Raw genomic sequence first — 16,477 nt, forward strand, 5'->3', positions numbered from 1 at the left:
TGCAATTTTCTCTGCAACATTCTAAAACCGTTTTGCCTCGTTGCGAATCATTGATCTGAACTGGCCTTAACGTTACCGTTATTTACATTGCCATCGAGTTCATCAATATGGCCTATCGCGTCTGTACTTCCCGCTCCCATCTGCTGTCTGTCCTGGCCCCTCGCTGGTGGAATGACCTCCCCGTGGCGGTCAGAACAGCAAAGAATCTTACCACCTTCCAGCGCAGACTGAAGACTCATCTCTTCAGGCTGCACCTCTCCCCACCCCTCCCTAGCCTATAGTTTAGCTCACTGTACCTAGTTAGGATAATATGATTACGTTAGTGTATTTGGCAGGATTGTTGTTTTTGTCTGATTAGGCAAAAGTGCTAGTTTGTACTTGGTAGGATTCTTGTTTGCTGAACAGTTTACTCTACAGGGTTGGAGTCCTGATCGATGTGGTCACTTCTGGCACTACGATCCTTACTTCACTCTAGTGTTTCTTTTGCACCTCTACATCGTGAACCAATGCACTTGTTGTACGTCGCTCTGGATAAGAGCGTCTGCTAAATGCCTGTAATGTAATGTAATGTAATATATTATAATGGTCAAAATAAAGCCAGGGTATGTGGGCAGTCTGATTTCTGAAGACGTCATGCAGGAGAAAACTAAATAAAAAAATACGGCAGTATGGATTAGCATTGTTATTATTTTATTACGCTTCCTCATATGTTCCTTCAGCCTTGATGCCCTTTTTGATGAAATCGCCTTTGTTTTTGTTCTATTCTTCTTGTTCTGATTGCTAATTTAACACCCAGCTCAGCTTTATTCTCGAACGGTTTAGCTAGCAAAACCAGAAACACCAGGGGTAACATTTTGCAAGGAAGTTGTTTCAGAAATACCACACAATAATCATTCACGAAAAAGACTGCTTATTGTGCACAAGATACATAATTGCACGGGAGAAATTTTACACAACATCGTCACCGAATTTTATACGGCTTGGCTGAATACTTGATACTGATTGGTCCAAGGACACCTCTGCCTTTTAACAGTTCCAAAATCAATGCGCTACAAAATCCAACATTCTAAAGCAGTTAGAATAGCATTTCTATTTTTATTTTGAATTGTTGTTACATCCCCTCCCTTGTCCAATTTCACAACTGATGGCATCGTAGAATAACGGTTCTCGTTACTGTAGCTACTTTGTTTGGGTTGCCAACCATCCTGCAAAATACTAAATTGTCCCTAGATAGCTAGCTATCTAACTAGTGGTTTGTCCAAACGATGTATCGTTTGCAAGCTTGTTCATTGTAATATCCATATCTATCTGTTTTTGGGTGTTTTGTTTGGTAGCACAAACAAAGCCTTTGCAGGCTAAGTTAACAGTTAGCTATCTACTGTAGCTAGTTGTATATCCAAACAATATATCACTTGCAAGCATGTTCGTCAATATATTCTTATATTACATTACATTACAGGCATTTAGCAGACGCTCTTATCCAGAGCGACTTACACAACTTTTTACATAGCTTTTTACATTGTATCCATTTATACAGCTGGATATATACTGAAGCAATGCAGGTTAAGTACCTTGCTCAAGGGTACAACGGCAGGGTCCTTACCCGGGAATCGAACCTGCGACCTTTCGGTTACAAGCCCAGTTCCTTACCCACTGTGCTACACTCCGTCCTATATATACATCAAAATTACCTATATATCTATCTAGCTATCTATCTATAGGTAAGGCCCCAACAAAAAAATGGAATTTATTTAAAAAAATTAAAAAAATAAAATAAAAAAAACCATACATTTCATGGCAATGATTTAAATCATATAGATACTTATATAGAAAATACCATACCATTCCAAATAATGCTAATATCACTGTGTGGCAGAGCTTGGTTTGTGAAAGAGGTTCAGGGCAATTGGAGGACCATGCCTACTGGTTAAGTAGGCACATGCATCGGGAGTGCATCACTGATCAGTCCAGTTATTTAAAATGTGCTGTATTATCAGCAGGGATCTGTGACCGTGGGATTCACAACCCGAGAAAGAGGAAGTGACCAGCAAAGCTGGAAGGCTGTTATATAATTTTGTTTATTTTTGTCTTTGTTATTTTAGTTTGTGGTGTTGGTTTATTATTTTTACCTGGATCCCGTGAGGGTGAAAGGCGAAGCTGTCTTCTTTATTTTATTTTTTATTTTTTGTAATAAACGCACTCTCGGTGTAAGCTCCCGGTCTTGGCGCCAAACTGTGGAAAGAAACACACCTTTAGCACCTGGGCTGATTGGTTAACGCAACCCAGGTATGTATGCCTGACTGAGACCAAATGCGACACGCTGCAACTAATCTCAGTGGTTAAATGTCAAATGTCATGATAACAATTAGTGCATATGTAGTGTCTGGAACACCCCATTAAAAAGATTTGCACATTTGCACAAAGGTCTGCGTCTACCAAGCCATCTGCATCACCACCCTCCTTTACAGCTGTGAAGCTTGGGTAACTTACAGCCGCCACATCAAGTCCCTGGAGCACTTCCACATACGCTGCCTTCAGCGCATCCTGGGAATTACCTGGCGTGATCGTGTGCCTCACACTGAAATACTCACAAAGACCAACTGCAGAAGTATTGAGGCTATGATCTCCCAGCACCAGCTACGATGGCTGGGGCATGTGGTAAGGATTCCCCCAAATCGGCTGACTCGCAGAGTGCTATATGGCCAGCTACACCATGGACGACGCTCAGCAGGAGGGCAGAGGAAGCGCTACAAGAACCAGCTGAAGACTGCATGAAGGACGTGCAAAATCAGACCCGAGGGCCTGGAGGATGTTGCTGCTGACCGTAACAACTGGCGGCAGCTATGTCTGGGTGGGATCTGCATGCTGGAGGAGGAAAGGACAGCCAGGAGACAGCAAAAGAGACTCAGGAGGAACACACCCATGGTTGCTGCTACCACTACCACCACATATATATGTCCTACCTGCAATAGGACTTGTGGGTCCAGGATAGGACTATTCAGCCATCAAAGAGTTCATCGATAAAAGACAGAAGTGGGCGTCATCATCGGATTCGATGGACAACCAAGAGATTAAAAAGATTCTATTTAAAAACACGACTCATTCGTAATTATAGCTACTAGTACTCTACGTCATAAACGTACATTTGAACAACAGTTTTCCTATGCAATTTCACGTGTTCCTTGAACAACTATATAAAAATAATACCGTCTGTTTTACAGTCCAGTTCCTCCTTAGGAGCAATTTACAAACAACGGAAGGCACCACAAGCATCTGTACAAACAACTGCATTGTATGCAAATATAAAAATCTTGGTACCATACAGATACTGCATCATTCAGGAAGGAGGCACAAATGAACTCCCAGGGCTGAACGAACTTTGGTCCGAAAGGTCAAACTGAACCCCAAGACAACAACAACGGAACTGGTGAAGGAGTTGGAGGCATCAGGTACCAAAGTATCTACATCCACTATTAAGAGAATCCTACATCGCCATGGCCTGAAAGGCTGTCATGCAAGGAAGAAGCCCCTACTCCAAGACCAGCATGGAAAAGCCAGAATGAAGTTTGCAGGTGATCACCAGGACGAAGACCTAGCCTTTTAGAGGAGTGTTCTCTGGTCAGATGAAACAAAAATTTAACTGTTTGGCTATAATGATCAGTGCTATGTACGGAGGAAAAAGGATGAGGCTTTTAACCCGAAGAACATCATCCCAACTGTGAAGCATGGGGGTGGTAGCATCATGTTGTGGGGGTGTTTTGCTGGAAAAGGAACTGGTGCACTTCAGAAAATAGATGGCATCATGAGGAAGGAGGATTATCTAGAAATACTGAAGCAACACCTCAAGACATCGGCTAGAAAGTTAAAACTTGTTTTCCAGCAGGAAAATGATCCTAAGCATACCTTCAAAGTTGTAACAAAATGGCTTAAAGACAACAAAGTGAAAGTATTGCAGTGGCCATCACAAAGCCCTGACCTGAATCCCATAGAAGATTTGTGGACTGAACTAAAAAAGCATGTCCAAGCAAGGAGGCCCAAAAACCAGACTGAGTTACACCAGTTCTGTCAGGAGGAATAGGCAAAAATTGTATTGTAAAAGTATTGTGAGAGGCTTGTGGAAGGCTACCCCAAGCATTTGATTCAAGTTAAGCAGGCAATGCCACCAAATACTAACAAAGTGTATGTAAACTTTTGATCCACTGAAAATCTGATATAGTACATAAGAGCTGAAATAAATCTGTCTTAGCTATTATTTTGAAATGATCTCTTATGGAAATAAAGTAGATACCCTAATTGCAGTAGTGTATATATAAGTATATTTTTAAAAATGAAAATCTAGTTCCAACATCATTTTCCTACACATTGATTCACTGGGGTCTCCAACCTGCAATATTCCCTTTAATAATGACGTTCTTGGAGACTCAATGGGGGGAACATTGCCCAACATGGCAACCCTGGTCTCTACTGGAGCGCTGATTGGATAGTTGAAAATGCCTTAAACGATTGGCTCTCCATACCGGAAGTGTAAAAACAGCGCCAAAAGTCTGTCTGTAGCTTTCTTCTTGTAAACTTGGCCTTGCATGTAGAGGGAGTGTCGCACGTAAAAAACTGTTTTGCATTCGTACTTTTTCTGTTCACAGATGTTAATAAACCACTTCAGATCACAAAACACATGTAGATTTTAATTTACAGACGTGACCCTCCCCCCTCACGACAATCTATATCCACAAACACAACGTTTTTTTACAGGTTCAACTTGCAGAATACAAAGACGAATACTTTGTTTCAGTTTCAACTCGCAGTGTACAAACACAAACCATAAATTGCAAGCACAAGTCATTGCTTACAAATACAAAATACTTTGGCATTAATTTGAGCCCATATGGACCATGATGTTGGTCAGGTGTCCACATACCTGTGGTCTTGTTGTGTATCTTCTTCTACTAAGTGTAGATTGCAGTGCATGAGACATCATTTGAATGGTCAGGACCTGTACTTTCACAACCTATAAAAAACATAAAAATGATCCTGTGATATTTGTGGACCAATTTACCAGCCCTTGTCAGAAATTGTTGAATTTTGACAAAAATGAGAAAAATCTACATCTGACTGACTAATCATCCCCTACACCCCTTACACCCACTTAAGTTGTAACTGCAAAAGATAATTCAGTTGAGGTAAAATTATACTATTTCCTTATTGTAAAATAAAATTCACGCTCTCTGGTTCAGAGATTTGTAATCCACCTTAATCCCTACAGGATCAAGCAGTGCACAGTTGTGACCATGGATGACCTCATCACTGTCCACCATGAGATGGGCCACGTGCAGTACTTCTTACAGTACAAGGACCAGCACATCTCCTTCCGGGATGGTGCCAACCCAGGTTTCCATGAGGCCATCGGTGATGTGCTGGCTCTATCTGTTTCTACTCCCAAGCATCTCAACAGCATTGGCTTGCTGGACAAAGTGGAGAGCAACAGTGGTGAGCTATCTTTAATTTCCATTGGACTCTTATAACAAATAGGAGGCAAATGGGCTCTCTGAATATTCTGCTCAGGAATGTCTATCAATAATGTAAAGAGTGTTGAATATAAAACACTGCACCAAACCTTGAACTTTTTTCTGAGATTAACATTGAATCTGACATTCTTTCAACAATTTAAGACATGTTTCCATCTTAAGCCGCTCTTCCATCTCAGGGACCTTTTTCCAGAACTCAGGAACTATTTGTGGAACTTAAAAACTAAGTTGTGGAACTTTTCCCAATGGAGAAACCAGGACCAAATCGACTTTTGCCAAGCAAAGCAACCACGATTCTTAAATACCTGTTAACTACAAATTAGTTTACAAATTTGAAATAAATGAATTTTTGACTTATGAAGGGAAACTACAAATATGGATGACTTGATCACCTGTCAGCAAGGTGAAGATGAATTGAAATATATTTAATTTTCCAAACCTTGCGGTTTTAACCATTAACACCCTCGTTTGATGTCTGGCACTCTGAACACCGAACACAAATGCATCAACAGTTAAAACACCTTGTGGCAAGTGAGTGCCACCCCTCCTGGTTAAAAACACACTCGTTATTAGCACTGCCGTGCTATTTTATTCAAACTCTCGTCTTTTCCAGACAATTCTTAAACTCAACAAGGTTTCGTAGCCGTCTTGTCACCGGCGCTCGTCCTCCTCTCCGGCTTCCGGTCTCACTTTTAAAAACCCCAGGCTCACTGTTGAAAGCAATTAAACAATTGACAATTATCGGCGCTGATTACCTCCAGCTGACAGTTGTGACGAAGGATCCGAGAGCCGCTCCTCTCACACTCTCTCTCTCTGCAGCCGACGCTCAAACCACGCCCACTCCACCACACACCTCATTTATCTAACATGTAAAATATATTTATTTGATTTAATTTGGTAATTTTTATCAAAGATATAAATTAAATTACCAAATTTGTTGAACGACAGGGCAAACTTTTGGATCAACCTTTATCAAAATGTAAAACTCACAACCAGTTGTATTTATTAAGTTACAACAAATATTCACGTCTAATCTAAAGATGAGGGTCAACCAGCTTAAAACAATTAACAAAGGTTACAGACATGACAGTCACACAAGAAATGAATGAAAGGAGATTCCAAACCACAGCTTATTTGTCCCAAAAAATCCAAAAGACAGCAGAATATTCCCAAAGAACCAGAGATGAAATGTAGAATGCCAGACCTAGATGCAGGATGCCCACTTTCGACTAACTGTTACAAACTTCTTAGGTTGCCCAGAACTGACTTAACTAAAAAAAAGCCACATAATTTATCTAGTGCAAAAGAAGAGAGGGAGGAGGGGAACGGACACCCCCTCTGACACACACATACACTCACACACGCTCATACACACAGACCCACACTCACACACAGAAACACACATTCACACCTCCACACCTCCAATGGAAACCCCCTAGTTCCTGCTTATCTTATCTCTAGGCTATGCTGGCTATATCCTGGGAGAGGAGAATAACATACTGGTAACTGTCCTTGTGTTAGTACAGGATATTGGTTTGTTTTTTTTCATTGAAACTGATGCTTTTTTGACGGACCTGACTGTGTAGGCGATTCAGTTTTTGTTCTAATACTTTCCCCTGCTGTGGAAAAAGAGAACTACAATTTCAGGTTGCAAATGTCAGCTAAGGATTGCTCCAACATATGCCATCTGCTGTTTGTCCATAGCCAAAGCAGTCCATAGTTAGACAAAGCAGTATATTTTGAGCAAGACATTTTTATAGAACAGATGGTACTGTTATGGTGAATGCATATGCCTTGTTCACAGAGAGTGACATTAACTACCTGATCAGCGTCGCCTTGGACAAGATTGCGTTCCTTCCTTTTGGTTACTTGATGGACCAGTGGAGGTGGAAGGTGTTTGATGGGCGAATCTCTGAAAATGAATACAACAAAGAGTGGTGGAATCTCAGGTGAATCTTCACCATATATGTCACTCTGCCTCCTTTCTTATCCCCTATCCCTTTGTAACATAAACCTAACCTTGAACTTGCTACTTCTTTTAGACTGAAGTACCAAGGATTGTGCCCACCAGTGGCCCGCAGTGAGAAAGACTTTGACCCTGGTGCCAAGTTCCATATACCTGCCAATGTCCCTTATGTCAGGTAGAGTAAAAAACCTTTCATAAAGCACTCTTGTAGCAGTGGTTGAACACAATAGGACAAAACATGTTTCTATATAAACTAGCATTGTCAAAAATATTGATTGTTCGCTGTGCCAGCGACGTATGGACGGAGAAACACTAGCACACACAACTGCCCACATGGCAGTTCCTCCTGAGTGCCCTGCCTCTCTCTAGCCCAGCTCAATCTTTCACTCACTGTGCTTTTCTTGACTGTACTCCACCCAAATATACACTATATTACAAAAGGTATATGGACACCCCTTGGTCTGGGGCTGTTTGGGCTAGGCTCCTTAGTTCCAATGAAGGAAAATGTTAATGCAATGACATTCTAGACAATTATGTGCTTCCAATTTGTGACAACAGTTTGGTAGGCCCATTCCTGTTTCAGCATGACAGTGCCCCCTGGGAGGGGTGGGGGTGTGAGGTCCCTATAGAAATGGTTTTGTCAAGATTGGTGTGGAAGAGCTTGACAGAGCCCTGACCTCAATCCCATCCAACACCTTTGGGATCAGTTGGAAAGCCACTGCAAGCCAGGCCTAATCGCACAATCAGTGTCCAACCTCACAAATGCTCTTCTGGCTGAATGGATGCAAATCCCCGTAGCAATGCTCCAATTTCTACTATAAAGCATTCCCAGAAGAGTGGAGGTTGTTATAGCAGCAAAGGGTGGACTAACTCCATATTAACGCCAATCATTTTGGATGAGATGTTGGATGTCAGGTCTCCACATACTTCTGGCCATGTAGTGTATTTTGCGGTACTTAAGTTATAATGACAAGTGCACTGTTTGACCTAGAGACTTGAAAACAATCTCAGTAGATATCCCTCCTCGCAAAAAACAAATGTGCCTCAAGCAGCCATAAGACCACTGCTGTGGATAGACACAGGGTTGGCAGATGGAAAGAGCAGCATAACAACAGATGTAGAAAACCTGTGATGCTTTATTTTGCAAAGTGCCAAACATTTGGTGAAATCATTTAATTTCGGAAATTCAAACTGAGAAAAATAAAACATGGAAAATCTCAGTAAAAATGAATCAAACCAAAAACTGTACAAAACAGACAAAAAAGCTAGCTAGGCAATACCATCTAGGCAGGCTACGTCATTGCCTGACCCTGCCACCAGACTACCACCCACACACATGCACCTTAGGATCAAAAGAAAACTCAATCAGCCTAACTGCAGCTGTTATATTACCCTGACTCCTCCCCCTTGGGATGATCTCAAATTTCTCCAGGATTATAAACAACCAAAATACACAGAAACCAAAATGCTTAATGCACTTCCACGTCACTCTGAAATAGCTACCCTTTAAAAAAGGCTATAAAAGGTCCATCTATGTATGCAAAATACCACCACATTAACTGAGACAGTGGTCCCGCCCTTTCCTACTGGCAGGAAATACCTCTAGAAATATGCTAATGGTATCGTCACTTCTGTTTGAGTGAAATTAATAACATGAAAGGAAACTGGCATGTAAGTTTGCTCTTGCAGCTGTAAATTAAATAAAATGTTTATTTAATCACTCACCATTGCCTAAAGGAAGTAGTGGGAAACAGGTAAACAGCCTACTGCACATGTTGAGGGCAAAAGCGCTTGCTGCCCATGAATTCAATATAGAAGACCATATATTTATTGTATACTTCATTATATGTCACAGTTTGTGACATATAATGAAGTATGGTTGTTATGGTCCAGAAGTTTTGGGAAAATACGATTAAAATGTAAATATTTTATTACATATTACATATTTTCACAATCTGCTTTTCATATGAAACAATCTTTAATCGAGTTTCAAAATACAACCAGGGAAGTTTTATTTTGCTTTCAAAAGTTTGATATTCTCAGTTCAATTTAATGGTAGCTCCAGTGTTTTTCCTTGAACATGCACAGTACAGGCTTACTTCCAGGGCTTCCCCAGCTTAGGTTAGCTCAAGGCATGCTTTCCTGTCTATTAAATATGCATGTCTATGAGTAAACATGGCTGTGCTGATGAGAAATCATGTTTTTGTGAGTTTCCGACAGGAAGAAAAGGGCTAAGATAAAAACCACCCTAACTACCGCCTACTATAATCTAGCAACCACCTAGTCGTACCCTGGCAACTGCACAGTAAGACCTTAGCAACTAGCTAGTAAGACCATAGCAACCACCTAGTAAGACCATAGCAACCACCAATAACACTTTAGCAACCACGGTAATTGGCCAGGGAAAGCTTGTACATTTTTACTCCTTTGTTTTTTAATAGAATGTCAATTTAATTTTATACTTCATACTTACCATTCCATACTGGCTAAACAATAATACTTCAGCACTTTCAGCTCTGTAAGCATACACATTTTTGTCAAAAATGTAACCCTTTCTAGGTGTCACAGTTCTACATTTGTTGGATAAAGTTGCTGTAATTTTAAGATTTTGGAAAAGAGAGATGATGGGCATGAAGTACCATGCACTACATAAGTGCCCCAATGCCTCTGGTGTCAGCATGGACCAGTAGACTTGACAGAACCTGTTCACTCTTCAGGTACTTTGTCAGCTTCATAATCCAGTTCCAGTTCCACCAAGCTCTGTGCAATGCAGCCAATCATGTAGGTCCACTCCATACCTGTGACATCTACAAGTCAGAGGCTGCAGGGAAACTACTTGGGTGAGTAATACACCTACCTGCTTCTGCTCAGCAGCAGAGCACCTTCATTGTACTTTCCTTGCACTGATCAAGTGAAAGGTTATCACTAACTTTCATCTGAAATTAGCAATGTGTATCACTATAGGAGCTTTGTTGTTTTTTCCCCCTATGGAGACCCAACATGGTGTTACATAGTTTTTTAAATAGGTAAAACAGATAATATGTGCTATAATTCCATGTAAACTATACTAAACTTGAATCTACTTTCAGACTTAGCTTATTTTTCTCAAGAAATCCATATTTAACCAATTATCAACATTTTTCAAAAACACAGTTTGGTTGTGTTTTTTAAGAAAATAAAGAAAACTTTTTATTTGTAAATCAAAGTTGGACAGGTGACTGAATTCAGGCCTTGTGTTATGCCATCAGCAACCTGTGGACCTTCTGTGGACCTTCTGTGGACCCCTGTTCACAAGCTCAAATGTGTTAAGAGTGCTGTATGACACATATATTCATGAGCTATCTTTTCTGCAGTGATGTGATGAAGCTGGGCTTTAGCAAACCATGGCCAGAGGCCATGGCCATGATCACAGGTCAGCCTCACATGTCTGCCCTGCCATTGATGGAGTACTTTAAGCCTCTCAGCACCTGGTTGAAAGAGGAGAACAAAAGGAATCAAGAAGAGCTGGGCTGGCCTGATTATGACTGGGAACCACAGAGTAAGTCTCAATCCCAACCACCCACATCCGCTCACAGTCAACCCTTTACTTATTGAATAATCTATTTTATAATTCCCCCACTCATATTAGTGGGTATTTCACTCTATCATCATAAGCTTAACTCACTTCCATTTCTTCCAGAAAGGTTTCTATTTAATCACCTGGGAATGCACTGGATGTTACAAACATACTGGTGTACTGATAATTGGCCATCATCTTGCATGGCTTAATTCAGTCCCAATGCCTGCTATATTATCGCTAAAAAGGAGACACTGGTGTCTGTGCACAATATGTAAACTTGTCCCATACTCTTTCCCAGGTAAGGTGGACGTGGTGGATTTCCTAGGGATGAGTGTGGACAGCGCAGGAGCTGCAGCAGGACAGTGGATCCTGCTGGTACTGGGACTGGTGTTTCTGGTCACCACAATTTACTTGGGCTACAATTACAGAAAATCAAAGAAACGTGGGAAGTCATCCTCTACAATGGAATTGAAATAAGGGGCTTAGTGAGATCCATCTGATTCTCTACTCATTCAATGCTTCAGTGAATGGTTTAATGTGTTTGGTTTTGCTCAGATCTGTCCATAACATTATTCTTGATTTTTATACAATTATGTGAAAACTGTGTAATTATGCAAAGAAGCAGTTTATAATTTATTTGTAATATTTGAATGGTGGGGGGAATGTTTTAATGTTTGTGTATGTATTTTTTAATTTGTTGATTTAGTTACATTTTGGAAAATGTACAAATTATTTGTAGAATATGAAAAAATAAATGTATGCCTCTTCTACACTTATTTGGTTAAAATCAGTCCTTAGCGTTAAAAAAATTATTGATGGAAATGAAAGAAAACACTATAAAATAAACAACACAGACAATGTGCGATTTTATTCTCAAACACATGGGAAAACTATAATTTCCTTAAGTAATTCCATTTTTAAAATGAAAATCATGAGTATCAAAGTGATTGCCACCTGTTAATGAATAGAATCAAAGTTAAAGAAAGTCAAAGACCTGTCAAAAATACAGCTAGGGATTGACGTACACATCATAAATGATTAGCATGAATGGATAACCATACCACAAAGCACAGGTAGAGCAAGAAACAAAAAGTTTCAAACATCTGGAGCAGTCGCAAACTTGCCAGGAAGAGGAAATTTGCCTGTTGTCCTCACACACAATGAGGAAAATGGTGAAGGTCAAAAAAGAAGCTAAGGATCATAGTTCAAGAACTGGAGAATTTAGTTGCATCTTGGGGTCGCCAAGTCTCAAATCAGCCATAAAACACCACCTCCATGGCAACAGGCTCTTTGGTGCATTTGTATAAAGAAAAATCTTACTAAAAGTAACCAACAGTTTAAGCCTTTGCACTAAATGTCTGAGTTCAGTAATCTCAGCACGCCGGCGTGCCGACCACTGAGAGGTTAAGATCACTAGCGTAATGAATTCCACCAAATACCAGGAAATCTTAGCCAAAAACCAGGTTGCCTCTGCAAGGATGCTGAGACTTGGCCGTAAGTGGAATGTCCAACCAGCACAGAAATAGTACTGGGAAAACTGAAGAGGGCAGTCCAAAAGTGCAACCATAAGGATATCCAGGAAAAATGTTCTGCATGGAAGAAATGTTCAAGATCCCTAAAAAAGGCCCCTTTATTATCCTGTTTTCATCGTTGCCAGGGGAGGCTGTAGAAGGTAATATGGGTGCCAATAATTGTGAAACCTATTTTTTATTTATATTTGAGAATGTTAAAATCATTTGGTTGATTCTATAGAATCATTAATAAATTATATTATATTATATTTATTATATTTTCTACACATTAGCTACAATACACGTGGGTGTTCTGTGGCTTTGGTTTCATTATTATTATTATTATTATTATTATTATTATTATTATTAATAATAATAATAATAATAATAATAATAATATGTATTTATTTATTTATTTAATATAGTGTCATGCTCCTTAGTGTCCAGCCCAAAAGAGCTTACAGTGCCATGAAAAAGTATTTGCCACCTTTAATATTACGCAAAGGGAACCTGAGTTAAGAAACTTAAGTTTTTAATTATTTCATTTATTTAATGAAAAAAGTTATCAAACACCCATATCACCCATGATTTATTGCCCCCTTATTTACTTAATCAAACAATTAACCAAATTTAATTGATAATTAGATTCAGCTGATTGAACACAGCTAGATTTGATTGCAGCCAGCCCTGTTGAATCTGAACTTCAAACATATTGAACTTTACCATCAGAGTGAAGTAGTCACCACAAAGTTTCTGCAAGCACACTATGCCACGATCAAAGGACATTCTAGAAGAGCATCCAAAAAAAAAAAAAAAACACACAGGCCTCTCTAACCTTAAGCCACATTTCCACCGCAGGAACTTTCCCCAGATACTAGGAACCTTTTTAGGAACTCAGTGCGTTTCCACCGCAGGGACCAGGGTTAGGGTTAGGGTTAGTTAGGGTTTAGTTTTAAATTAAGTTTCGGGGACTTTATTTTACCCCAAAAAAAGTCCCTGCTTGGGGGGTAGTACTTCCCAAAAGTACCGGAACTTTTGGGGTGGGGCGCAAGCGCTGAATATTTCTGATTGGTGGACTACTCGCAGTATTTTATTTCAACCGCCATTTTTAAAAGTCTGCAGCCGCAAACCGATTTATTTTCATAATAATAACTTGAATTCAAACTTGTATGTTATGCGGCGCAGTAGCCTACTTTTGGTTATAGCCAGCCAACATCTTGGAACAGATGAGAAATTAAAATTGAGGATTATAACGTGTACTTTTCTGTTTTCTTGCTTTAGTATTCGTTTTATAAAACGTTAAGCATTCGTGCTGGGACAGCATATTACGTACCAAAACATTCAAACGGTTTAATTCGGTTGCTGAATATTTTCTTCCGGATTTTCTTTGTTAGCCTGTTATAATTGACTCAAAACGTTTGATACAGTTATGTGAAGTAGCTATGCGGTAGTTATGCGTAATTTACATTGGTGATACAGTAAAGGCAAACTGGAAATCACTTTCCGCACTTTTTGTCAGGGTGAAATAACAGGTTAATTCTAGTAATCGTCCCTTTTTCTTTTTCAGACTGCCATAATTTTACTCTGCGATTTTTCAATTCCACAAAAGACCAGGAAGACTATGGACTAATTTATGGTGCATGGTTCGCATCTGGAGGGCACACTTCGCTGCTCCATTAGCAGTAACTTTGAAGGAAAGCAAACGGTGGCTGTACCACTGCAATATTAATTTAAATTTTCACGCAAGTCTGAGTTTTCATTCTATTTATTCTTGTCATTTTGCGATTAGCCTATATGGAATTGACGATGAGAGTCGAAGTAATCAATGCAACAGCAAATTATTTACGACGTGTGCATGTTTTCTGCTGTTACCAGTTATTTGTGGAATGTGAATGTATTCTGTCGCCTCGGATGTCAAGACATGAAAGTGAATGTTCGCATAGAAACATAATGAATGTGTTTGAGAGGATATATAAAACAGTTACAATCTGACTATTGGCCTGTTATATCCTATTTGTTGCATAACAACGGTCCAAGTCAAACTACCAACGAGAGTTTTGCTTAACAATGGTAAAATATGCCCAAACAGCAGTGGAAGAATATTTCAATTTCAGGTGATTAAGTCGATAAAAATCAATAAATACTAAAGTAACAATATATAGTCATTGTTGGTAACCCGTTGTATAAGTGGAATTAACCCCTCCAGGCTGTCCCGGTTATTAGAAAATAATGTAGGCTACTTCGGTGGTAGTATGGGGTTACAGAAGAAATCATATGACAGATAGACCAATGACAACGTTGCTTTTTCATACGTCAGTGGACTAATTTGCCTAATCTTCGCGGGTTTTTGGACCGTGGTGGAAACGCAGACAACAATGGGCTGAAGGAACCTTTTAGTTCCTTGAATAGTAGTTTGTGGGACTAAAAGTTCCGGGTACTTTGGGTGGACATGCGGCTTTAGTTAAACAGCCAAACATGATGGTGGCAGTGTGGTGGTGTGGGGATACTTTGCTGCCTCAGGACTGGACAAGTTGCCATTATTAAACGAACTATGAATTCTGCTCTGAACCAGAAAATTCTTAAGGAGAATGTCTGGTCATCTGTCCAGAACTGAAGCTGAAACACAATTGCAGCAAGACAAAGATTCAAAACACAAAAGCAAGTTCACATCTGAATGTTCTGACTTGAATCCAATAGAGATGCTGTGGCAGGATCTGAAATGACCAGTTCATGCTCAAAAACTTACCATTTTGTCTGAATTAAAGCAGTTCTACAAAGAAGAGTGAGCTAAAATTCCTCAACAGCAACATGAAAGACTAATATCAAATTATAGGAAACATTTGGTTGCAGTTGCTAAAAATGATGTAATCATTTACTAAGTTTAAGGGGGCAATTACGTTTTCACATGGGTGACAAGGGTGTTTGATAACTTTTTTCATAAAATAAATTTATTAATCATTTTAAAATGTTTTGTGTTACTATTCCAGTTCTCTTTGTCTAATATTACATTTTGTCTAAAGATATGAAACCATTCAGTGTGACAAATATGCAATAACAGGAACAGGTGAATACTTTTTCACAGCACTGGCTCACACAAATTAAAAGGCTCTATTTCAAAGCAATGGCACCAAATGGCCCTGTGTTTTTCATCAGAAGAGAATGTGCTCAATCAAACTTTTTCACATCGAAGTGTCAAATAACAAAATGTCCCTCATGGATGACGATATTTAAATTGATGTTTTAAATGGTGAATAAATTAATTTGATAAAAATATACAAGTTTTGTATATTTGCAACATAAATATCAATTGTAGAATAGAAACTACTGACATATTGATAAATCAATTGATGATTTATTATTTGCATAGATACATTTTTATAGCAGCATATAACATTCACATTTACATACAGATATTTATTCCAAGAAACATACAATTATTTACACTAGAGAAGGGGGTTGGGAGTGAATAAATAAACAAACAAATCAAAACATTGGATGGATTAGATGGATTAGAAATATTTAGGCCTATAAAACAAATATTGAATCTTACAAACATATCCGGACATATTTACCCCATTAATGTTCTGTATGTTTGTGAACTTTTGCTACAGTAAATAAGTGAAAACAGTATAATTTATTTAATGTAAAATATTTTGAAAAAATTTTGAACACAATTTCCCAAACAAAATAATAATAATAATAATAATAACTCATTTTATTCATGATGTGCTTTTGATTCAGTACTAGATGCAGAAAATTGTTCAATGAAATAGTGTTGTCATTTTTTAAGTGTAACACAGCTGAATTGCAGATTATGTTCACTATAAGTGATTGCCATTTCACACTTTCATGTGACACATACAGATTGAATGACCACAGTCTCTTCAGATGGTAAAACAGCCAAGTTACATGAAATTCT

At 39.0% G+C, this 16,477-nt stretch overlaps 1 protein-coding gene across 2 annotated transcripts in view; it reads left to right on the plus strand.

Annotated features, from left to right (window-relative positions):
* Positions 1–11,823, plus strand: part of LOC135247692 (angiotensin-converting enzyme-like) — a 108,167-nt gene extending 96,344 nt beyond the window's left edge. For both annotated transcript variants that reach the window (XM_064321440.1, XM_064321441.1), the window contains 6 exons: positions 5,261–5,484; positions 7,327–7,471; positions 7,565–7,663; positions 10,206–10,328; positions 10,842–11,026; positions 11,346–11,823. In XM_064321440.1, coding sequence (XP_064177510.1) covers positions 5,261–5,484; positions 7,327–7,471; positions 7,565–7,663; positions 10,206–10,328; positions 10,842–11,026; positions 11,346–11,524 — 955 coding nt within the window. In that variant the 3' untranslated portion in view covers positions 11,525–11,823. The remainder of the gene's footprint in view (positions 1–5,260; positions 5,485–7,326; positions 7,472–7,564; positions 7,664–10,205; positions 10,329–10,841; positions 11,027–11,345) is intronic.
* Positions 11,824–16,477: the final 4,654 nt, after the last annotated feature.

Source organism: Anguilla rostrata, chromosome 2, assembly GCF_018555375.3.
Source record: "Anguilla rostrata isolate EN2019 chromosome 2, ASM1855537v3, whole genome shotgun sequence".
NCBI classification, from domain to species: domain Eukaryota; kingdom Metazoa; phylum Chordata; class Actinopteri; order Anguilliformes; family Anguillidae; genus Anguilla; species Anguilla rostrata.